Here is a 25,104-nt window from a genome sequence, read left to right as displayed (position 1 = left end):
TATCTTCTGGAGATGTTGGCGACCACATTGACCCATCTTATTCTATTTACGGCAGCTCGAAATAGATTAGTTGACGTTAGACCAGTCCACTTCCTAAGATTAGGATATACGCCAGCCAGGATATACGTCTACGTCCAGGGCCTCTCCTGCTCTTAATCTTGCCTTGTAGAATCAACTGTAGCAGTCGGTATTTTTCATTACGCATAATGTGGCCGAATTAAGCCAATTTTCTGTTCTTTACGGTGTTAATTATTTCTTTGTCTTTTCTTAGCCTCTGGAGAATAGTTATATTAGTTGTGTGGTGTATATATGAGACCCTCAACATACGTCGGTAGCACCACATTTCAAATGCCTCTAACCGTTTTATGACATCTTCTGTCAGGCTCCAGCTTTCAACTCCATATAGGAGGACACTAAAGACGTAACATCTAAGAATTCTTATGCGTATATTGATACTTAAAGACAAGTTGCACAGAATCTTCCTAAGACTGTTAAAAGAGCTTCTGGCTTTTTCAATACGAGTTTTATTTCGTAGCTATGATCCCAAGTATCCTTAATGTTGCAGCCCAGATAGCATATTTTCTGTACTCTCTCTAGGGGTGTATTTTTTACTGTAATTTGGGCGTTTATGTTGGTGTTTTTACTAATGATCATTATTTTTGTCTTCTTACAGTTGAATTTTAGGCCGTATTTGTTACATGCTTCTACAACATTATCCATGATCCTTTGGAGCCCCTGCGCACTATCTGCCAGCAATACTGTATCGTCTGCATATCTAATATTATTTATAAGTTGTCCATTTATTGCAATACCATCTTCTGATTCGTCCAAGGCCTCTCTAAAGATGTTTTCAGAGTATATGTTAAATAATGCTGGTGACAGTATGCAACCCTGTCTGACTCCTTTTTAGACTGTGAAGATTTCGGACAGTTCATTTTCGAATCGAACTGTTGCTTTTTGTTGGAGATATAAGTTTGAGACGAGTCTTATATCCTTACCATCGAGTCCTGATGTTTTTAGGATATCGATTAGTTTTCCATGTGGGACTTTATCAAATGCCTTCTCGAAATCTATGAAACATGCATACACATCGCAGTTGACATCCCTGGCTCTCTGTATTAGAACTTGCAAGCTGAAAAGTGCTTCCCTCGTTCCGAGTCCTGCTCTGAATCCAAATTGAACTTCACTCAGCTGTTCTTCTAATTTGGTGTATATGCGCGAGTGCTTATCATCCATGCTTCTTTTGAACATCATCCATGCTTCTTTTGCCCCTTTTATTTCCCTTAGTGTACTCTTATGCAACTTTTTGTATTCATTGTCATTTCTACCTTTTAATTTCTTTCGCTCTTCCATCATCTGCAATATTTTATCTGTCATCCATTCTTGCTTCTTTTCTCTTCTTGATTTAAGATATTCATGCGAAAGTGTGTTAATAGATGTCTTCATTTCGTTCAATTCTTCTTCAACTATTTTCGCAAAATTTATATTAATCTCTGTTTTTACTTTTTCCTGGATGATATTTTCTTTCAGTAGTTTTATATCTATCTTGGGTCTTATTTTCTTATGAATTATTTTTAGTCGTATGTTGATATTTGCAACTAACAGATCTGAGAAGACATCGGCGCCTGGATATGTTTTTGTTGAGGTGACAGAATTTCTAAACCCTTTGCTTATGTTGATAAAATCAATTTGGTTTATTATGATTTTCTCTGGAATATCACCGAGTGCTTTCCATGTATAAAGCCTTCTTGGATGTAATTTAAAAAATGTGTTCATTACAACCATATCCGTCTCTTGGCAGAATTGTATCAGCTTTTCTCCTCTTTCGTTTCTTGTGCCAAGACCATATGACCCGACAACATTCTCGACCGTACCTTGTCCTTTTTTTATCATTGAAATCGCCCATGATGATAGTTAGCTCATGTTTTTTTTCAGCTTTAGAGAGTTTTCTAGAGTCTGGTAGAAATTTTATATTTCTTCTTCAGTTGATTCGGATGTCGGTGCGTAGACCTGAATGATATTTATATTAGAGGGACTTGAATTAATCTTCAATAGCATAACTCCGTCTGATATGGGCGTAAATCCTATTACTGCTTTGGCTATTTCCCTTTTTACTATCATCGCTACGCCATTTCTGTTTCTTGTTGTGTCATCTCCCGAATAGATATGGTGTTCACCTATAATTTTTATGCCAGAATTTGGCCAACGAACTTCACTGCATCCTGAAATATCTATGTTCAGGCGAGTCATTTCTTGAATAATATTTGCTGCCTTGCCTGCTTGATACATGCTTCGAATGTTCCATGTACCGATCTTTTTCACTTTTGGGGCATTATTGGCTGACCGGGGGATTCTTAGCACCCTCTCCCCACTTAAGGGTTGCCCGGGACTGAGGGCCGTTTGTTTTGGGTTTTTAGCCATTGTGGTGTCCTGGGGATATCCTTATGGATCTTTAATGTGGTAGTCATAGTCATCCCGTGGCTTTCCACATCTCAATGCCGTTGGCTAATTTAGCTCATCCGTCTTCGGAGTCAATTTCCCAGCTTCAGGGCAATGAAGTGTCCTACCAAGTGTCGGTTCTTTCACCCGTAGCTGTTGACCAACAAATGGGGGATTACTTATACCGGTAATCGTTCGGAGTATTAATACATTTTGAGTTCCAGCTCATACTTCGGGGTGTTGACTACAGACTGTATGGCTCGTCCAGCATGCCATAGCATGGAGGATGGGGTACACGACATTTTTACAATGTAGATACTCCAACTCCACGGCCTGACAAATTACTACTCGTTAAGAACGTCTTAATTTCGTTAAGAAAAGTCTTAATTACTACTCGTTAATTTCGTTAATGAATAAAATATGTGAATTTGTTATTAAACATCATGCATCCAAATGTACAAAAATATTTTTTAAAAAATAGCACTATGTTTTTTGACCTGCAATTTGAATCTAAAATACCTTGAACCTTCTAGTAGTTCCGTTTTTACCGGAAGTAACCATTAATGATATAAATATAGAAATTAATGCGAATTCAAGGAATAATAAAATTTCAAAAAAAAAGAATTTCAATGGAAAATAAAAAAATTATTGAAAAAAGTTAAAATTAAATAAGTTAATGATTACTACCGGCATCAACGGAACTGATAGAAGGTTCAAGGTATTTTAGATTCAAAGTGCAGGTCAAAAAACAACAGCTATTTTTTCAAATATTTTTGCACATTTTGAAGCATGGTGTTTAACCTTCGGATGACCAAGCGGGGGAAATTGTGACACCAGCGTATGTTTTTCTTTAATAAATTCAAAAGTATTTTCAATATTTAACTCATTATTTTTTTATTTGACTTTAATACCATTCTAGATATCCTCATATTTTGAAATAAAAAAAATTCCCTATATTTTGCGAATAAAAGATATATTCTGAAGTCGATGTTTAGTAAAATAGCGTCTATTATGTGTAATTTCAAGTAGTTTTACGCTAATGACGTCGACTTTGCAAAGTAACAAGAAACTTACTCAACGTACACACTACACACGACACTAATACTTATGTTGTGACTGGCTGAATGACATAAAGTCCATGCCATAAAAAAAATAAAAAAAAAATAATAAAAAAAAACTTAATTTTTTTGTTAATTGTCATTTTTGACCTGGGGTCATTCCCCCCCCCCCCTTGGTCACCCGTGTAACAAAAAAAGGTTGGTCATCGGAAGGTTAATAAGAAATTCACAAACTAGATTGTACTACTCAAAATATTTTCGTTTTTATTTAATTTTGTGAAAACTATTTTATAAAAGCAGATACCTAGTCTAATCTTTATTATGAAATAATAGACGAGCGGAGCACCCAAAAAAAAACGCTTATTTTTCGAGATACTGACCACGGAGAGGTGAATGGCCGATCTTAGTCATGCTGTATGTTTTTGATGGTGCTGAAAACGAAAATGAGGTTTATTTTGAATTTCATGTGGGGGAACATTGTCAAAATCGCAATTTTACCCCAAAAATAAAAAAACAAAATCACGTTTTTTTGCGTTTACCTCGCTACAACTCTTTTACATTTTAATATTTTTTTTGAAATTTTTGCAGTATATAGCTCTAACATTTCTGAAGACAACGGTATCTGTTTCAAGCTTTTATTCTTATCCTGATAAAGGTTATGAATTTTTCAAAGGAAAAGGTGCGGATTTGTGCATTGCAAATTTTAATCGCAAAAGTTGTGTGACGAAGTTTAAAATTTAGCTTCTTAATCACGTTTATGTTATAATAGAGAGTACAAAGAAATTTTCTGGTAAGTTTCAGATCAAAACGTTTTATAGAAAAAAAAATAGTGCAACATTTAATGTCGACATGAGAAATCCCCAATATAACGATTATTTTTCGAGATACTGACCATGGGTGGTGAATGGCTAATTTTGGTCTTAGATTACGTTTTTGACCGTGATGAAAACGAAAATGAAATTTATTTTAAATTTTAGGTGGGGGAATATTATCAAAATTGCAATTCTACCCTAAAAATTAAAAAAAAATGAAATCATGTTTTTTTCCGTTTAGGTCGCTACAACTCTGGTCCGTTTTAATATTTTTTTTCTAAAGTTTGTACACTATATATCGCTCACTTTTTTGAAGACAATGGTTTCTGCTTTAAGCTTTTAGTCTGATTCTAGTAAAAGTTATGAATATTTTAAAGTACAAGGTGCAGATTCGTGAATTGCAAAGTTTAATCGCAAAATTTGTCTGACAAAATTTGAAATATAGATTTTAAATCAAATTCAAAAATAAAACATGAGTACAAAGAAGTTTTCTGGAAAGTTTAGGATCAAAATGTTTTATAGAAAACAAATAGTGCAACTTTTAATATTTACGTTATAAATCCCCAAAATAACGCTAATTTTTCGAGATACTGATCAGTGGTAGTGAATGGCTAATTTTGGTCTTACTTTATTTTTTTGATGGTGCTGAAAAAATCAAAATAAAATCAAGCTTATTTTGAATTTTAGATGGGAGAACATTGTCAAAATCGCAATTTTGCCCTAAAAATAAAAAAAAAATTAAACCACGTTTTTCTTAAAATTAAAAGTTGCACCATATTTTTTCTATAACACATCTAGACCTAAAACTCCCCATAAAACTTCTTTGAACTCTATGGTTTAACATAAACGTAATCAAATAGATGCAAAAATCCGCACCTTTTCCTTTGAAAAATTCATAACCTTTATCAGAATAAGAATTAAAGCTTGAAACAGGTACCGTTGTCTTCAGAAATGTTAGAGCTATATACTGTAAAAATTTCAGAAAAAAATATTAAAATGGAACAATGGAGTTGTAGCGAGGTAAACGCAAAAAACGTGATTTTATTTTTATTTATTTTTAGGGTAAAATTGCCTTCTTGACAATGTTCCCACACATGAAATTCAAAATAAATCTCATTTTCGTTTTCAGCACCGTCAAAAACATACAGTATGTATATTCACCTCTCCGTGGTCAGTACCTGGTCATTTTGGGGGTGCCTGCCGCTAGCCTATAACTCTTATGCATTATCGATGTGTAGAGAGTAACTAAAAGTATCCGTTTATATTTATGATGATATAAAAAAATTGGATTGATTTTGATTGAAGTTCTAGAAGGACGAGATTTTAAAAAATGGTTCAATATTCAGTCCGCACCTTCCCGTGGCATATTTAAATCACTTGATAAAACTCACTTGAATTATAAAAATAAAGAAATCACATATCGTACCAAAAGTGTAGTAAAATCTAACAACTTGTAACGGGGTAGTTTCGGACAACATACTCAGTTAAACACAGGTTCAATTAAAATAAATAAATATATTCTTGTTCTTTCTATACAAAATAAAATAAAAATAATAAAATAACACAATATTCTGCTCTTCGTTCCGAACCCGAAGGAAGGCCTCTTGGCTGATGTCTGTAAAAGAAAAACAAATTTGTGTTTACTATTATCAAAAATGTATTAATAATTACGGACATACTCGCAACCACGCTGTTCCTCAATACGGAATAACTACATAGTCTCGCAATCACGGAATCAAAATATCAACAACCACACACCCAGACCCATGCAGCGACTCGACCCCCGTTCATCAATAATGTTAATAGATTGAAATCTATTAAAGTTATTTAGAATTAGAAAGAGATTAAAGAATAAAAAAAGTTATTTTTGCAATAAATAATGCAATTGCAAAAAACGGCTATTTTGGACCTTTCGCGGGCTGTTTTGCAACAACTCATTAACGAAAATTGTGGCTTTTTATAATGGTAGGGGAGCCCAAGCGAGGATTTTTGCAGTTACTCGAGCGCGTCAGATTATTACATGGGGAGAAACCTTGTACCCTGAAAATGTACCTCTACTATATATTGGCTCTTAATGCAGGGGAGTTCGTTAAGGGGGGGCCGAAAAAAAAATCTATCCTTAGAAAAATTCGAAATCGTCAGAAAGGTAAGTTAAGTACTTGCAAAACAGTGTATATTTAAAAAATCTGACGATTTGAGCGGGGCGTAAGTAAATGGCTGAGTCCCCAAGTCTCACAAGAAAAAAGCGAATATTTCGCGAAATCAGTGACAGATTAAAAAACAAAAAAATACGTGCTCAATATTTTTCAAAAATATATCGAATGATACCAAATGAAGACACAAGTGCATGAAGGGTCTATGTGACATTTGCAAGTTATTGAAAAAAATGAAGTTAAAGTTTTTATACTAGAACTTTTTTCCTATAAGATCTAAATAGATTAAATTTATAGGATAGGTAGTCCTAAAACTAATAGGTTTGTTCTAGCATCAGTTTCAAACGGTTTGAAACTATCAACGAATAGTGGACCAGCGCGAGTAGAGGGAATAGCACTGGTGACTGTATTATATTTTCTCACTGACCAACTTTTTGCTGGCGGTTTCTGACTAGTTTGACTGTTTGCTAGAACAAACCTATTATCAGAGTCAGGCAAATATGCAATAGTGCATATGCATATGCATTTGCATATTTTTGTATTTTCTTTTGAATTTTGCATATACTGGTATATTTAAAAATAAAGTGCTTATAATAGTTTTTCAAAACAAATTTATTTGTTGATTTATGGATCAAATACCTTCGCACCCGATATTTCCAAAATATGTAATATTATTCTTATCTTAATCCTTTAACAATTTCTAAAAAGGTATCTGAAAATAGAAAGTAAAAATTCCCAGGAATTAACCTATTGGGGATTCTTATTGTCCTTTTTTTTAACTTAGGTAAGGAAAATGCCAATGTACCACATAGTTTATATATTGAACTTAAGCAGTTACTTTTGGAGTGTACAGAATGATAAAAAGTTTTATCCAGTGTAGTTATAAATGTATAAAGAAGCTAATGTGTCTGCATAGATCAAGACATATCCAGAATAAGTCATTGATATGAGAAAAGTATTTTGCTCAGCATGCAGTAAAATTGCAAATAAATACAATTACAACTAACAAGTAAAACTAAGTACTTTAAATTGCATTGAAATAATCAGAAAACCAAAAAAAATATACATTTTTGGTTGTTAACTTATTTTGTTACATATTTAGATGCTTTAAATAACCCTGGATCTAAAAATTACTTAGTTTACTTTGGGAAATTTTTTGCAGATACCATCCAAAAAAAAATTGCAAATAGTTCAGTACTGCAAAACTATTTTACACACCGGCAAAAAAAAAAGAAATTAGAATCGTGGGAGAAAAGGTAAGATTCGATATCTAGGTGCTTACGATCAACTAATCGGAAATCAAGTGAGCAAGAGATATTTAACCATGATTGGTGCGAAGCATTGTTAAGCTCAAATATGCCTTTGTCCAAATTATCAAATGAAAATTTGCGTATGTTTCTTGGAAAATATTGCAAATGGAATATTCCAAGTGAAAGAAGCTTAAGAAGAAACGAAGTCGATTCTGTATATTCTGCGGTACTGAGTAAAATAATTAGATATAGGAGACAATTATTTTTATGTATGTGTGGATGAAACAATAGATTCTTCTAGACGTTACATAGCACATTTACTAATCAGATTTCTTAAAAATGAGCAAGCTTGTAAATGACATTTACGTAATTGCTTCCAAGCAGTTGGATAAAACCAACGCACTAACAGTTTCAAGGTTTTTGCAAGACAGTTTAGCAAATTTTTTTCTTCCCTTAACAACTGTTCCCAACGACAAACTTTTGCTTTTACTTTCAGATGCTGAACCTTACATGGTTAAAGTAGGAAACAATTTGAAAATTACCACGTTTTCACGAAGAAATTAGAAATAAATTTCCTCTTGTTAATAATTTAATCTCAAATATGAAAAAAATATTTCTTGGCACCTATAAGAACAAGAACTCAGTTATATAAAAAAGATTTGTATTTAAACGGATTATGAAGTGCACATTTTGTTTAAATAAATGCATCTCTATGCATATTTGACACAAATAATATATGCATATACATGCATATTTGACATAAATAAATGCATATGCATGCATATTTGATAGAAATATTATGCATATATATGCGCATATATCTTACTTTTCAGCCTGCATATTTGCCTGACTTTGCCTATTATATTTATTAACACTATTAAAAAAAAACTTCAATAGTTATTTATGATATAAGTGTTAAAAGTACACGTTTAAGGCACGCATGTGAAATTTTGCGGAATGAGCGAAGCGAGTTCTGCAATTCACACGAGTGCCTTAAAAATGTACTTTTTAACACGCATATCATACAATATTTTTTCTACAAACGTAATTACAGGACAATATCTACAAAAACTTTTACTTGAACTTGACTGACATTTCATTTTTATATTTTTTTGACATTACATCAAAATTGCCTATACGGTTAATACGAACTGCAGTGCCATAAAAATTTTAAAGCACTAGTGCCTTAAAGTAGCATTTTTATAGTATGGAGTGCTAAAAATTGCATTTTTAACACGGTTGTAGAAAAAAAATATTTATTTTTATTATACATTTTTTATATACAAAAAGTGTGCATAGATCCTTTATGCACTTACATTTTAAAATTTACTGTGTACATACATACTTTACACTCTAGTAACTTAGAAAATATTAATTTTAGCTTGTTTGAAAGATTTTTAGGTTCGAACAACTTACTTTTAACATAAAAAACATGTTTTGAAAAATTTGTCACATAGACCCTTCATGCACTTGTGTCTTCAAATACGACTTCCCAGGGAGAGGGGTGGGGGGAAATTTATTATTGTAAATACGAATCCCGCGATATTTCGCGAAATGAACATTGAGTCCAAAAACTGAAAAATACACTTATTCAATATACATATTTGAAAAATCTATCGAATGGGACTAAACACGACCACCTACGGAGGTGGGATTAGTATAGTATAGTTGATCCAAAAGATGGCATAACCCAGACATCCAAAGTGAAAGTTATCCTTCAACACCAAATTGTTCTATATGGTCCACACAATGTCCAGAAAAAAGTCACACCATTTTGAGCGTCGGGTTTGGGGGGGAGAGGGGGAGAAATCGGTAAATTCGTAGTTTTTTAAGTCTTTCGCCAATATTACTAAAACTATGAGGTTTAGCATGAACAACCCTCTATACAAAATTGTTCTACATTAAATTTGAAATAAAAAAGGTCCTATGCATAATCTTTCTAAAGTGAATGGTTCCAAAGTTACGGAGGTAGTATAGTATAACAGGTCCAAAAAAAGGCCTAACCAAAACATCCAAAGTAAAAGTTTTCCTCCAACACCAAAATGTTCTATATGGTCCACATATTGTTCAGTAAAAAGTTACACCATTTTGAGCGTCCGGTTTGGGAGGGAGATGGGAGAGAAGCCGGTAAATTAGTAGTTTTTTTAGGGTTTTCGTCAATATTTCTAAAACTATGCTTTATCGTAAACAATGTTATATACAAAAATATTCTACATGCAATTTAAAACAAAATATGTCCTATACATAATTGTTATAAAATCAACGGTTCCAGAGTTAAGAAGGGAGAAAAGTCGAAGTTTTCGATACTTTTTATATTTTTTGGGCATTATTTATGATATAACTATACCAAAAACCCAGACATCCAAAGTGAAAGTTATCCTCCAATACCAAATTATTCTATATGGTCCACATAATGTTCAGAAAAAAGTCACACCATTTTGAGCGTCGGGTTTGGGGGGGGGGGAGAGGGGAGAGAAATCGGTAAATATAAAAAGTATCGAAAACCTCCACTTTTCACCCTCCGTAACTCTGGAACCGTTGATAACAATTATGTATAGAACCTTTTTTGTTTTAAATTTTATGTAGAATATTTTTCTATAGAACATTCCTTAAGCTAAAGCATAGTTTTAGAAATATTGACGAAAAACTTTAAAAAACTACTAATTTACCGACTTCTCCCCCATCTCCCCCCCCCCCCCCAAACCGGACGCTCAAAATGGTGTAACTTTTTACTGAACAATATGTGGACCATATAGAACAATTTGGTGTTGAAAGAAAACTGTTACTTTGGATGTCTGGGTTAGGCCTTTTTTGGACCAATTATACTATACTACCTCCGTAACTTTGGAACCGTTCATTTTAGAAGGGTTATGCATAGGCCTTTTTTATTTCAAATTTAATGTAGAACAATTTTGTGTAGAGGGTTGTTCATGCTAAACCGCTTAGTTTTAGAAATATTGACGAAAAACGTAAAAAACTAAGAATTTGCAGATTTCTCCCCCCTCTCCCCCCCAAACCCGACGCTCAAAATGGTGTGACTTTTTTCTGAACATTATGTGGACCATATAGAACAACTTGGTGTTGGAGGATAACTTTCACTTTGGATGTCTGGGTTTGGGTCTAACTATACCATACTAGATGGGGATTACTTTAAAATCTTAAATGGGAGCCCCCATTTTTTATTGCAGATTTGGATTCCTTACGTAAAAATAAGTATACTTACTTTTATTCGAGACATTTTTTCAATTTATGGATAGATTGCGCTATAATCTAAAAAAACGATTGTTGGAAATGGAAAATTAAATTAAAAATGGAAAGTCCCTACTAAAATGGAAAACTTTACTTAACTTTTTTGGTTTTAGGATCTACTCTTCACAACCCATTAGGTCCCCATAACGCTCGAGTGACTGCACATTTAGCATACTTTGCTCCCCTACCATAATTTACTAGTTTACTACAACTGTCTATTCAAGTTTTGCTCTAAAATGGATTAATGAATACATATTTTTATAAATGTTAGTTGTCAGTTTTATTCATTATTTGATGTAAAGAGTAAGTTGTTTTTATAAATGGTAAATATTTCAATCTAGTGCAGTCACTGAAGTTGGATTTGAGCTATTACCTCCGATTTCGTTGAACCTCCATTGATTTTTATGAAAATTGGTGTTTTTAGAGGATACCTTAAGGAACAAAGGTGACAGTGCCAATTTGCGCTTTTTGCATTTAATGGATAAAATCCACCCCTCTTTTAAAATTATTGTCTATATTTTTGAAAGTGCATCCACCGAAGGTTTTCACCTCCGATTTCGTTGAACCTCCATTGATTTTTATGAAAATTGGTAAGTGGTTAGAGGATACCTCAGGAAATAAAAGTGATATAGAGGCAACTTGCGCTTTTTGCATTTTAGAGGTGAAATGCACCCCTATTTTAAAATTATGTTTTATATTTTTCTCTCCGATTTCGTTGAACCCCATTGATTTTTATGAAAATTGGTGAGTAGTTATAAAATACCTCAAGAAAAAAAAATGATATGGTGCCAACTTGCGCTTTTTGCATTTTAGGGGTGAAATCTACCCCTGCTTTAAAATTATTTTTTACATCTCTGAAAGTGCAGTCACCGAAGGTTTTCACCTCCGATTTCCTTGAACCTCCATTAATTCTCATAAAAATTCCGAATTGCATGAAAATTTGGATTTACGTTCTATTTACCCTCCACTTGAAAGTTGAACTTGTGCCGTTGGTTACTTTTACTTGGGGCGTGATATTCATCTTTTCTCGGAGGTGAAAAAATGCGTGTTTAACCCGCGAGTAGTCGCGCGGTGAGATAGAAACTCAATTTTTATCTTTTTTCGCGATAACTTGATGAAAAATTTTGCAATTTTGAAAAAATTTCGTAAGTGCCCGAGGAAGGGTGTAGTAATGCGTAGGAATTTTTTTTTCTTCTTCTTTTTGTGGAATTTATGGCTTTGGGGAGAGCCAATTAGCTTTAACCCGCGAGTAGTCGCGCCGTTAGATATAATCTCACATTTCATCCTTTTTCGTAATATGTACAGTAAAATCTGTCAATAACGGCCACTAAAAATGAAAGTATTGGCCGATATAGAAAGGTGGACGGTATTGCCAGTTTTTGTAGTCTACATATAATTGGTTTGGGAAATTTTTAAACTGGCCGTTAGGACAGGTGGCCGATGTTGGCAGGTGGCCGTTAACACAGGTTTTTTTAATAAAATTGTTAGAAATATATATTTTCAATATAAAAAGTAGATAAAAATAGTACAAAATAAAAATTTGTTTTAAATTCGTATTTTGAGATAGAATCTCACACGCGACTATCGACGTTACAGAAGTGAGCGCGACTACTTCCGGGTTAAAATAAGTCCGGAAATGGATAAATTTACTAATTCTAAGCTACTTTTGTTCTATAGAATTTTTTAAAAAAGTCAATATTTTTTGAGTTATTTGCGATCGAAAATGTTTATTTTTTGACAAAAAAAAAACACGTTACTCAAAAAGTAAGTATTTTATCGAATAAAATACTCTTAGCAAAAATGTAGCATAGAAAAAAAAAACGAAACAAATTGTGTATTCGTGAAGTCTATAGACCCAGCAATAGCCAAGTTGTAGCTCATGAAAAATACGTTCTTATTCGTCAAATTCCAAATCGAGTATTTCAACGTGAAATAACCAAAAAATGAAGCACTTTTCGGAAAAAATGCAATAAACCTTTTTTAAAGTGTTTAAAAAAATGCTTTATTTTTATTTTTTTTAAGTTTCTATCATCAAAACTAGCTTCCTTTTTTTGTAAAAAAATACTGAATATCTCTCACTATTTAGCACCCCAAATGAAATAATTAATCGTTACTGCTTTACAAACAATTTACTTTACTTATGTATATTTTATATGATCTGTAAGTTTCACCGGTTTGAAATGCTTATTTTTGAAAGGGTTATAGCTGAAAAGGCTTGAACGAGTCACTAATCACGAGTGTATGCAAACTTTGAACAGTCATATCTTAACCAATTTTTGTCTACCAGAAAAACAAAATGAAACTAGCATATTTACAAAAGCAAAACCTACATTTTTTTACTATTTGAGATTTTTCGTAACGCTAATACTTTTTAAGTTATTTTGAAAAAAGAGCATTTTTCCAAGATATTTAGAAACAATTTTTTTCTATTATAAAATCAATTTTTTTTTTAAATAAGCACTTTGAACCGGTCAAACTTACAGATCGTATAAACAATATACATACATATGAAGTAAATGGTAAAGCGGTAACGATTAATTTTATTGAAGGTGCTTAATTGGGGGAGATTTTCACCATTTTTTTTACCAAAAAAATTGCGCCAACTTTATTTTAAGCATAACTCGCTTAGTTTTGATGCTAAAATTTTTTTGTACAAAATAAAAATATGGCTTTTTTAAACACTTTAAAAAAATTTAATAAGTTTTTCCTGAAAATTGTTTCATTTTTTGGTTATTTTACTTTGAAATAGTCTATTTAAAATCTGACGAATAAGAACGTATTTTTCATGAGCTACAATTTTGCTTTTACTGGGTTTATAGACTTTATTAATACCCCATTTCTTTAATTTTTTATGAGTATATTTTTGCAAAGAATATTTTTTTCCATAAAATACTTACTTCTTGAGTTATTTACGAAAAACAGGTTGAAAACGTGGTTTTTTTTGTTGAAAAATATACATTTTCACTCGCTAATAACTCGAAAAGTTAAAAAACTCTATAGAACAAAAGTTACTTAGAATTGGTCAATATATCTACTTTCAGAGTTATCTTGAACGCATGTTTTTTCACCCCTAATAAGGGGTGACTTTCACCCCACAAGTAAAAGCAACCAACGGTATAAGTTCAACTTTGAACTGGAGGGTAAGTAGAAGCTAAAACCAAATTTTCATGCAATTCACGGTGTTCAAGAGAAAATCTAAATAAAAGTTGATCGGACACCCTATTTTTTGCTTTTATGCTTTTAGTATCCCTTGTAGATAAAAAGTACGTCAAAATTAAAATAGGCTACGGGGTACTTTTTGCGCATGCGTAAAAGAAGATTTTTTCTATTTATTTTTCTGTTTTCTTTATTTTTCTTTATCTGTATAATCGGATTTTCATGTATTTTAATATATTTGAGTATGTATATGATATGTATACATACTCACACATATACACACAGACATACACATACACACACAAATATACCGGGTGTTGGAATAGTCAAACGGGCCATAGGAAACAATGGGCAATTCTAAACTGTTGAATTCCTGCTTCCCTAATTATTTTACATCAAAAGACATGAGAGACTATTTGTAGAGGACTGAAATCTGTATACACGTTAAACGCCGCGCGAATCATATACGATTCACGCTTATTTAACTTAGAGGGCCGCGCGAATCACACTTGCTTCGCAGTGACTGCTATACTGTATGGATGGACCACGGCTCAGAGTGAAGTCGGCCCAGAGAGCCGTAATATTATATACATTGCGGTGCCAACGTGTTAAAAACAATTGTTAAAATTGTTCTATGAATTAAACATATTCCAAAATTTTGCAAAAATGTAAAACAAATGCCAAAGTATCTTATCCCATCGACCACTAAAAATCAGATTTTACCTCTAAAAATCATACGAACTAGCTGAATTTTGCTAAGAATATCAATTTTGGGACCCCAAAAAGATGCAAAAAAGATTGCCACTCCTACCCCCGGGCTTCCCCCTAAAACCACCTCTCGTAGAGGAGGAAATCGAAAACTTCATATTACCAAGAATATGTTTACGCCGTATAAAAAAAAATGATTTAAACAAAATGTAGCTGAGATTTTAAACAAAAATGTTTGATAGCCGTTCTTTCAGAAACAACGCGCGCGAACTCAATTTTTGAAATAAAATTTGTATAATAAACATAATATTATTCGATCAGAGCGTGCTTTTGACAAAAATTCAAATGCGTTAAAATATGTTCAGCTTTGGTGTCTAATTTTTGCATTTTGTAGCAAATTAAGTCAGTTTCCGTATAGCTGTTAAATAAATAAACATTACTCGATTTTTGCCACATTTTTTACGATTCTCATGAGATCAATACAATTTATTATTTCCATTGGTTGGTCGCTTTGTAGTTTCCATTATTAGAGCATAATCTTCAAAACATATATCAGGATATTTCGATTTTGAGTTTTGGCAACAAATATGAGGCATTTGAAATATGACTAAAACACTCTGAATTTAAACTTTCACGTTACAAACGATCTAAAATGTTATAAACTGCTTCTGTTCGATAGCACAAATAAGTTTTTCAAAATTAAACAACTTTAAATACAAATTCCACTCACTTCTTTCTTAGTGGAAGCATTGTCCCTGGCGTGAGATCATTTGTAATGTGATTTAGACATATTTCAAATGCCTCATATTGGTTGCCAAAACTCAAAATCGAAATATTACGTTACAAGTTTTTAGTCCAGAAAGCCACTGCGCATCCGCTAGGAAAAATATTCTAATTCGGATTTTTTTACACAATCTTACTCAAAAAGGACTCCTTTTAACAAATTTGCATGTTGCCAGGACCAAAAGGTGGTCAAAAATTTTTTAAACGATTTTTTTTTGTTTTTTTCCTAAAATTATTTTTTTTTGCATGGAAAGAAGTTTTTTAGGTTTTTTGGATTATTCCAAACAGAAAAAGTCTTTCGTGACTTTTCTCTAAAAATGATAGTTTTTGACATATAAGCGATTAAAAATTGAAAAATTGCGAAATCGGCCATTTTTAACCCTCGAAAACTATGTGAAAAACTGAAAATTTTAATGTTGCCAAGGTAGGTAGATATTCTTTAAACATCGATTGATGAAATCCCGAAGATTTTTTTGCAATACAATATTCAAAACTCCTTTGTTTTTCAATTGCTAATCAAGCGTGCGCAACACTATTTTCCACCGACAGTATGGTGCAAATGAAAGGAATAAATTCGTTATTTCGTAAACCGGCGACTTTAAGGAAAAATCCCGAAACAGGTCGATTTTTATTTTTAAGTTATGATATTATGGCATATATGGTATACTAGTGACGTTATCCATCTGGAAGTGATGACGTAATCGATGATTTTTTTAAACGAGAATAGGGGTCGTGTGCTAGCTCATTTGAAAGGTTCTTCAATTCTCGATTCAGTAATATAAACATTTAGATAATTATTTATACAGGGTGTCCAAAAAATTTTTATTAAACTAAATTATTTGACAAAAAAAGAAGTAGAAGGACACCCTGTATAAATAATTATGTAAATGTTTACATTACTGAATAGATAATTGAAGAACCTTTCAGATGAGCTACCACACGACCCCTATTCTCATTTAGAAAAATCATCGATTACGTCATCACGCCCAGACGGATGACGTCACTAGTATACCATATATACCACAATATCATAACTTAAAAATAACAATCGACCTGTTTCGGGATTTTTCCTTAAAGTCGCCAGTTTACGAAATAACGAATTTATTCCTTTCATTTGCACCATACTGTCGGTGTCGCGCACGCTTGATTAGCAATTAAAAAACAAAGGTGTTTTGAATATTGTATTGCAAAAAACTCTTCGGGATTTCATCAATCGATGTTTAAAGAATATCTACCTACCTTGGCAACATTAAAATTTTCAGTTTTTGACATAGTTTTCCAGGGTTAAAAATGTCCGATTTCGCAATTTTTCAATTTTTAATCGCTTATATGTCAAAAACTATCATTTTTAGAGAAAAGTCACTAAAGACCTTTTCTGTTTGTAATGATCCAAAAAACCTAAAAAAAACTTTTTTCCATGCAAAAAAATAAGTTTAGGAAAAAAACAAAAAAAAACGTTTAAAAAATTTTCGACCACCTTTTGGTCCTGGCAACATGCAAATTTGTTAAAAGGAGTCCTTTTTGAGTAAGATTGTGCAAAAAATCCGAATTAGAATATTTTTCCTAGCGGATGCGCAGTGGCTTTCTGGACTATTTAAAGACTCTGCTCTACTCTAATAATGAAAACTCCATAGCGACCAGTAAATAAAAATAATAAATTATATCGATCTCATGAAAATCTTAAAAAATGGCAAAAATCGCTAAAAAAAAACATTAAATTTATTTATTTAAAATTTATATAGAAACTGACATTATTTTCTCAAAATGCAACAATTGGATACCAACACATTTTTTATCTTTCAGACGCATTTTTATTTTTGGTATAGGACACTCTGAACAAAAGACATAGAATTTTTACCGTCGAGTTGATACAAATTCTATTTAAAAAATTGAGTTCGCTCGTAACTGGCATTCAAAATCGCCGGTCGCTTCAAGCGTTGTTTCCGAGAGAATGGTTCATTCTGCACAAAAAATGCTGCACAAAAAATGCTGACAAACATTTTTGTATAAAATTTGAGCTACATTTGTTGTTTAAAACATTTTTTTTATAAGGCATAAACATATTCTTGGTAATATGAAGTTTTCTGTTTCCCCCTCTACGAGGGGTGGTTTTAGGAGGAAACCCGAGGGTAGGAGTGGCAATATTTTTTTCATCTTTTTTAGGGTCCCAAAATTGATATTCTTAGCAAAATTTAGCTAGTTCGTATGATTTTTAGATATAAAATCTGAGTTAGTGGTCGATGGGATAAGATACTTTGGCAATTGTTTTACATTTTTGCAAAATTCTGGAATGCGTGTAATTCGTAGAACAATTTTAACATTTGTTTTTTATACAGATTTCAGTCCTTTACGTTTTTACGAAACGTAAGTTTCTCATGACTTTTGATTTAAAATAATTAGGGAAGCAGGAATTCAACAGTTTATAATTTCCCATTGTTTCTTATGGCCCGTTTGACTATTCAACATCCGGTATATTTGTGTGTGTATGTGTATGTCTGTGTGTATATGTGAGTGTGTATACATATCGTATACATAACATATTAAAATATATGAAAATCCAATTATACAGATAAAGAAAAATAAAAAAACAAAATAATAATTAGAAAAAATCTTCTTTAACGCATGCGCAAAAAAGTGCCCCGTAGCCGATTTTAATTTTAACGTATTTTTGATCTACAAGGGATACTGCAAGCATAAAAGCAAAAAAATAGGGTGTTCGATCAACTTTTATTTAGATTTTCTCTTGAACACCGTGAATTAGGAGTTGACCCTGAAAATTACCTACACTCCAAAATGGACATTTACTGGTCCAAAAGATCTGCGATGATTATGACTGAAGGAGTTAATGTACCTACCTATATTATATAAAATTATTAAAATTTTGATGTATTTGCCGATCTACAATCAGCTTGTGGTTGTAGTCTATTCGGTTATAATCCTTGGCGCGGTGCGGACACCTCCGTTCTAGTTGCGTTCGCGGGTACCGTGGACAAATTGTCGCCGACAATTTCTAACCTCACTTAATATAAATAATACCGTTAATAGATAAATATACAAGGTATATTTACTTTTAATTAATATTAATAACTAATTATTAAATTATACTAACAAATAGATTAACTGATTATACTTATAAAAAATAGACAAACTGATTATACTTGGGGATTTTAATATAAATTTTAAAATTAAATCTGACTCTTCTTATGATATTCAAAATCTGTTAATGTCTTTTGGTCTAGAAATAACGATAAACGATTATACTAGAATCACATCTCAATCCAGTAGTTGCATCGATAACATTATGACTAACTTTTCTGAAAATATCTACAGGGTGGGCGTATTTGAACCTTGTTTCTCTGACCATCGAGCACAATTTATATCTATTGATTCTGATCTTAAAGTTGTTGACACTAATCAATCACTTCAACGGTCTATTACTTCTTCTGGTTTGCAGAAGCTTAAATATGCACTAGCTAGTACAAAGATGGACTTTTTCTATGACACCAATAACGATCCCGATGTCTTGATGTTCTTTTTAACTGAAACTTATAACAACTTAATATTAAAGTTTTTTCCATTAAAAAAAGTACGACAAACTGCTAAAATAACACCCGTGCAATGGTTTAATGACGAATTAAGGTCTTACAGATCTAATCTTTCTCTCATTAAACACATTGCAGATGTCACTAAGGATCCCGATATTTTCAAACTATATAAACAACAAAAATATGAATATAATCGGCAGTTACAAAATACTAAAAAGTCGGCTTACTCTGGTTTTATTACTAACTCCAATAATAAACCTAGAGACTGCTGGAAAATATTAAACTTCGAAAGAGGCAATACAAGATCCAGTTCGGTACAACCAGATCTATCTCCAGACGAAATAAATCAATTTTTTATTACAATCGCAGAGAATATAATTACATCCCTTCCCACTATTAATAACGATATCCTCTTCAGTTACAGAAACTATCCTTCCCCGAGTAAGTCCTTTTGTTTCCGACCCGTTGTGGAAGATGAGATCTCTCAAATAATTAAATCTCTTAATAATTCCAATTGTAAGGACGTTCACGAAATTAATAGCAAAATTTTAAAAGAAACTTACCAAATAGTTTTAACACCTTTCACTCATCTTATTAACTTAATTTTATCAACTGGAGTATTTCCAGAAGCACTAAAGTACTCAAAGGTACTACCTATCTATAAAAAAGGTGATTCCTCGAAAGCTGACAATTACAGACCCATAAGCATTGTTTCTACATTCGGGAAAGTGATTGAAAAGGTGATCAAACAACAATTATATTCTTATTTTGAGTCTAAAAGTTATTTTAGCAACTCGCAATATGGATTCAGAAGTGCTCGTTCTACTACAAACGCGGTATATAATATTGTGAGCGAGGTGATTGAGGGGCTTGAACGTGGCAATCGCATAGCAATTTCTCTCTGCGATTTGTCGAAGGCTTTTGACTGCGTTTCACATGACATTTTGCTCCACAAATTAAACTATTATGGAATCAGAGGTATCCCTCTTAAGCTTATCTCTTCGTACCTATGTGGTAGACACCAGGCTGTAGTGTCTAAAGGTTATCTCTCCGATTTTCGACCCGTAAAACATGGAGTCCCACAAGGTTCGGTCTTGGGACCTCTTTTATTCATTATATATGTCAACGATTTGCCTCATTTCATATCTCCGTACAAATCAGTACAATTTGCGGATGATACGACATACATAATATCAGGTAATAAAAATGAGGATTTAAAAATGGCTTACGAGGAAGTCTCTGATAAATCTAGCACATGGTTTGCTGCGAACAAACTAAAACTCAATACTGAAAAAACGCAGGACTTGATTATATCTGCAAGTGGTTTACATGGCGATCCAGATGACAAAGACACTGCTAAACTATTAGGAATAACCATAGACAATCGATTGAACTGGTCGGCTCATATTTCACAAGTAAAGGCGAAGCTGTCTAGTTCATTGTTTCTTATTCGTCAACTAGCAAGGGTTGTCAACTTTGAGACATTGAAGGTGACATATTTTTCTTTATTTCACTCACACCTAAGCTATGGATTAATCTTATGGGGCAATTCAACAAATGCTCTTCAAATTTTCAGGATGCAAAAGAAAGCTATCCGGATTTTAGCAGGGGTTAGTTATCTGGAACATTGCCGACCTCTCTTCATCAAATTAAAAATTATGCCGCTACCTACTCTGTTGATATATCAAGTTCTGACTGAAATTCACAGAAAAAGGTCCCATTTAACAAAGCAGTCTGATGTTCACGTTCACAATACGCGATACTCTCACTATTTACGAACAAATCGCTCTAGATTGCGTCTTTCAGATAAAAATTGTCTTAATTATAACTACTACAATATTTTACCAAAAGATATTAAACAGCTAAGCTGTAACAGTTTCAAAAAAGTAATAAAAAGGTATCTGTTGAAACATTGCTTTTATTGCTCGGAAGAATATATGACTCATTGCAGAACATCTACTGAAATGCTTACCGTGACACAAAATATTTTTTGTTAATCTATATTCTTGTTTGTGATACATATTTATAAGTTGTGTTTTATATTTCTGTTTTATATACCTTGTGATTTTATATACCTTGTAATTTTTATATTCCTTATTTTGACTTTGTAATTTTGACTTGCTACAAACAATTTTTTTTTGTAAAGTAGTTAAATAAATCTATCTATCTATCTACCTTGTATATTTATCTATTAACGATATTAGTTATATTATTTTAAAGTGCGCATGCGATTTGCTGCTAATTTGTCGTCGACAGGCACCCGCGAACGCACTTTTTAGGCGGTCAATTATTTTTCGTCCATCGGTAGTGGTGGAATCTAGTGGGACTGCGTGGATTTCGATGAGCGTTCGGTACCCTGCCGGCGAGCTGAAATTCGTAGCTAGAGAGGCCAATCGTTACAAACAAGCACAGCCAAAACGTGTTACGAAGTGACAACTGTCAAATGTTTTTGGTTGGGTTATTGGGGAGTCTATAGTGCCAGGTGGCTTGACATTATAGGTAACTACCTGTTTTAGGGACAAGAACTGGCCCGAAGTGCTAGTTTTTCAAATTTTCATGTTGGCCAGCTTTTTATGTGAAATACCACTCTGTGCTTCGTTCTTTCAACGTTGAACTATATTTTCTGATATTTTCTCTCTTATTCTTAAAATGCTTATCCATACCAGATGTTGCAGATAATCATGGATATCTTTACTTTGCTTGCTGCTGAGCGGAATGCTCAATGATTGTAGTCGTGTTATACATATAATTGCCGTACTTTTCACTAGATTTTCCAGATGCTTTAATTTCCAATTTTGATTGCCACTGGTAACCCTGTGAATTCTAGTCATTCCTAACTCATTAAACTTCACGTTCTCTCCACTCGTCGCAGTGGACAGAGCCCAGTCCTCTCGTTTATTGATTCAAATTTTGGTGGCCACGGGAATTTTTCTTCATAGAGTCATTCTGGTATCGGACTTAGTCCGAGACTTCGCAGTCGTCAGGATACAATAAGCGACACTTGGAGTTAGCTTTACATAGTAAGACGACGTTTACTCAACACACTTTATATAAAACACAAAAGACTTCCGCATTAAAGATCTCGATAGGTCGTAGTGCAGACGTTGCTAAATGTCCTTTAGTCCTAATAGGTATTACTTGCTCTGTCCGGATTGTAACCAAAGCTTAGGAATATAGTACACAACTCTTAATTCAATCGATACTTTTGGTATTTATAATTTCATTTTGTACTATTTTAGTTTACAATACTACATTGATATAATAGTCGGAGAGATAGAAGCGGATTTTGTGCGTGATAAGTAATATGGAAAAACTATACGGGGATATGTTGAATTAGTTGTGTACATGACTTTCAACAACGGCCGGAAACCAGAGTTGGGGCCGAGGGTAGTTATAATGGGTCAAAGTCGCGGATTTTATTATTTTTTTTATGACGCTCATGATCGAGATAGTGCACCAAAATTTGGGAATAAGTAGGTCATGACGTAACTAAGTAAAATCTCTAGGGGCGGAACGCTGCGTGGCCGACAAAGGGGTGGGGGTAGGGGTGAATATAAAAAATATAAAGGGTTTTTTCCGACGTTAGTGATTGAGATAGTGGACGAAAATTTGAGAATAAATAGATCATGACATTACTAAGTAAAATCCCCAGAGCCGGAAACCAGAGTTGGGGATGAGGGTAGTTATAAGGGGTCAAAGTCGCCGTTTTTATTATTTTTTTTTGTGACGCTCATGATCGAGAGAGTGCACCAAAATTTGGGAATAAGTAGGTCATGACGTAACTAAGTAAAATCTCCAGGGGTGGCACTCTGCGTGGCCGACAAAGGAGTGGGGCAGGGGTGAATACAAAAAATATAAGGGGTTTTTTTGCGACGTTCGTGATTGACAGAGTGCACCAAAATTTGGGAATAAGTAGACCATGACATAACTAAGTAAAATCCTCAGAGCCGGAAACCAGAGTTGGGCATCAGGGTAGTTATAAGAGGTCAAAATCGCCGTTTTTATTATTTTTTTTGTGACGCTCATGATCGAGATTGTGCACCAAAATTTGGGAATAAGTAGGTCATGAGGTAACTAAGTACAATCTCCAGGGGTGGAACGCTGCGTGGCCGATAAAGGGGTGGGGGTAGATGTGAATATAAAAAATATAAGGGGTTTTTGCGACGTGATAGATTGAGATAGTGCACCAAAATTTGGGAATAAGTAGACCATGACTTAGCTAAGTAAAATCCCCAGAGCAGGAAACCAGAGTTGGGGATGAGGGTAGTTTTAAGGGGTCAAAGTCGCAGTGTGTATTATTCTTTTTTGCGACCCGGCACAACATTTGTCCCCCACGCAGCGTTCTGCCCCTGGAGATTTTACTTAGTAATGTCATGATCTACTTATTCCCAAATTTTGGTGCACTATCTCGATCACGAACGGCAAAAAAACCCCATATATTTTTATACTCACCCCTGCCTACCACCCCTTTGTACCCCAAGCAGCGTTTCGCTCCTGAAGATTTTACTTAGTTACGTCATAACCTACTTACTCCCATATTTTGGTGCACTATCTCCATCATGAGCGCCACAAAAAAAATAATAAAAACCGCGAATTTTACCCCTTATAACTACCCTCGTCCGCCACTCTGGATTCCGCCTCTGGGGATATTACTTAGTTATGTCATGGCCTACTTATTCCCAAATTTTGGTGCACTATCTCAATCACGAACGTCGCAAAAAACCCCTTACATTTTTTTAAATTCACCCCTGCCCCACCCCTTTGTCGACCATGCAGCGTTCCACTCCTGGAGATTTTACTTAGTTACGTCATGACCTACTTATTCCCAAATTTTGGCGCGCTATCTCGACCATGAGCGTCACAAAAAAAATAATAAAAAAACGGAATTTTGACCCCTTATAACTACCTTCCTTCCCCACTCTGGTTTCCGGCTCTGGGGATTTTAATTATATATGTCATGGTCTACTTATACTCAAATTTTGGGGCACTATATCAATCACGAATGTCGCAAAAAACCCGTTATATTTTTTATATTCACCCCTACCCCCACCCCTTTGTCGGCCCCGCAGCGTTGAGCCCCTAGAGATTTTACTTAGGTACGTCATGACCTACTTATTCCCAAATTTTGGTGCACTATCTCGATCATGAGCGTCATAAAAAAAATAATAAAATCCGCGACTTTGACCCCTTATAACTACCCTCAGCCCCAACTCTGGTTTCCGGCCGTTGGTGAAAGTCCGCTCCCAGCTCTTAGACTATAAGTTATTGTACTTGTTATCAAATTAACTCATAGAATATGTAATTCTGATTGTTAATAAATGCTTACAAAAAAAAAAAAAATTTGTACTATTAAATTTTGCAAATTTTTCGTATACGTCTAACCCATTTTCTTTTATTTTAGATAAGGCGACATATAACACCTTTAGAAATTATGGCATCATTAATAGGTGCTGTTGCTCATGATTTAGACCATCCAGGAGTCAACCAACATTTCTTAATTTCCACTTCGAATCACCTAGCGATATTGTATCAAGTAAGTAATTCACAATTTTTATAATACTACTAGTCCGTTCACTGACGGTAAAATATTGCAAAAACTTATAATAAATTTTAAAGAACCGCTTAGATTGACATGAAATTTGGCATACACCTAGCAAACATGTCAAAGAAGAAAAGTGATATTGTGCCGATGTGTACTTTTGCCATGATGGTGAGTTTCACTCCTTCTCGGGGGTGAAAAAATATACGTTCAAAATAAGTCCGGAAATATATAAACTGACTAATTCTAAGCAACTTTTGTTCTATAGCATTTAGTCACTAAGTGAACGCTTTTACAGTAAATATGTTCTTTTGCGAGTAAATATGTTCATTTTTCAACAACAACAAAAACACGTTTTAGACGTTTTTTTGCAAATAACTCAAAAATTAAGTATTTTACCGAAAAAAACCTT

General features: G+C 33.5%; 1 protein-coding gene across 3 annotated transcripts in view; it reads left to right on the top strand.

The window, feature by feature from the left end:
• Nucleotides 1-25,104, top strand: part of LOC126889827 (uncharacterized) — a 787,508-nt gene that overhangs the window by 649,109 nt on the left and 113,295 nt on the right. For all 3 annotated transcript variants that reach the window (XM_050658511.1, XM_050658513.1, XM_050658512.1), the window contains one exon: nucleotides 24,555-24,686. In XM_050658511.1, coding sequence (XP_050514468.1) covers nucleotides 24,555-24,686 — 132 coding nt within the window. The remainder of the gene's footprint in view (nucleotides 1-24,554; nucleotides 24,687-25,104) is intronic.

Source organism: Diabrotica virgifera, chromosome 8, assembly GCF_917563875.1.
Source record: "Diabrotica virgifera virgifera chromosome 8, PGI_DIABVI_V3a".
NCBI classification, from domain to species: domain Eukaryota; kingdom Metazoa; phylum Arthropoda; class Insecta; order Coleoptera; family Chrysomelidae; genus Diabrotica; species Diabrotica virgifera.
Note: the sequence above shows the minus strand (reverse complement) of the source record. Positions and strands in the feature narration are given on the sequence as shown.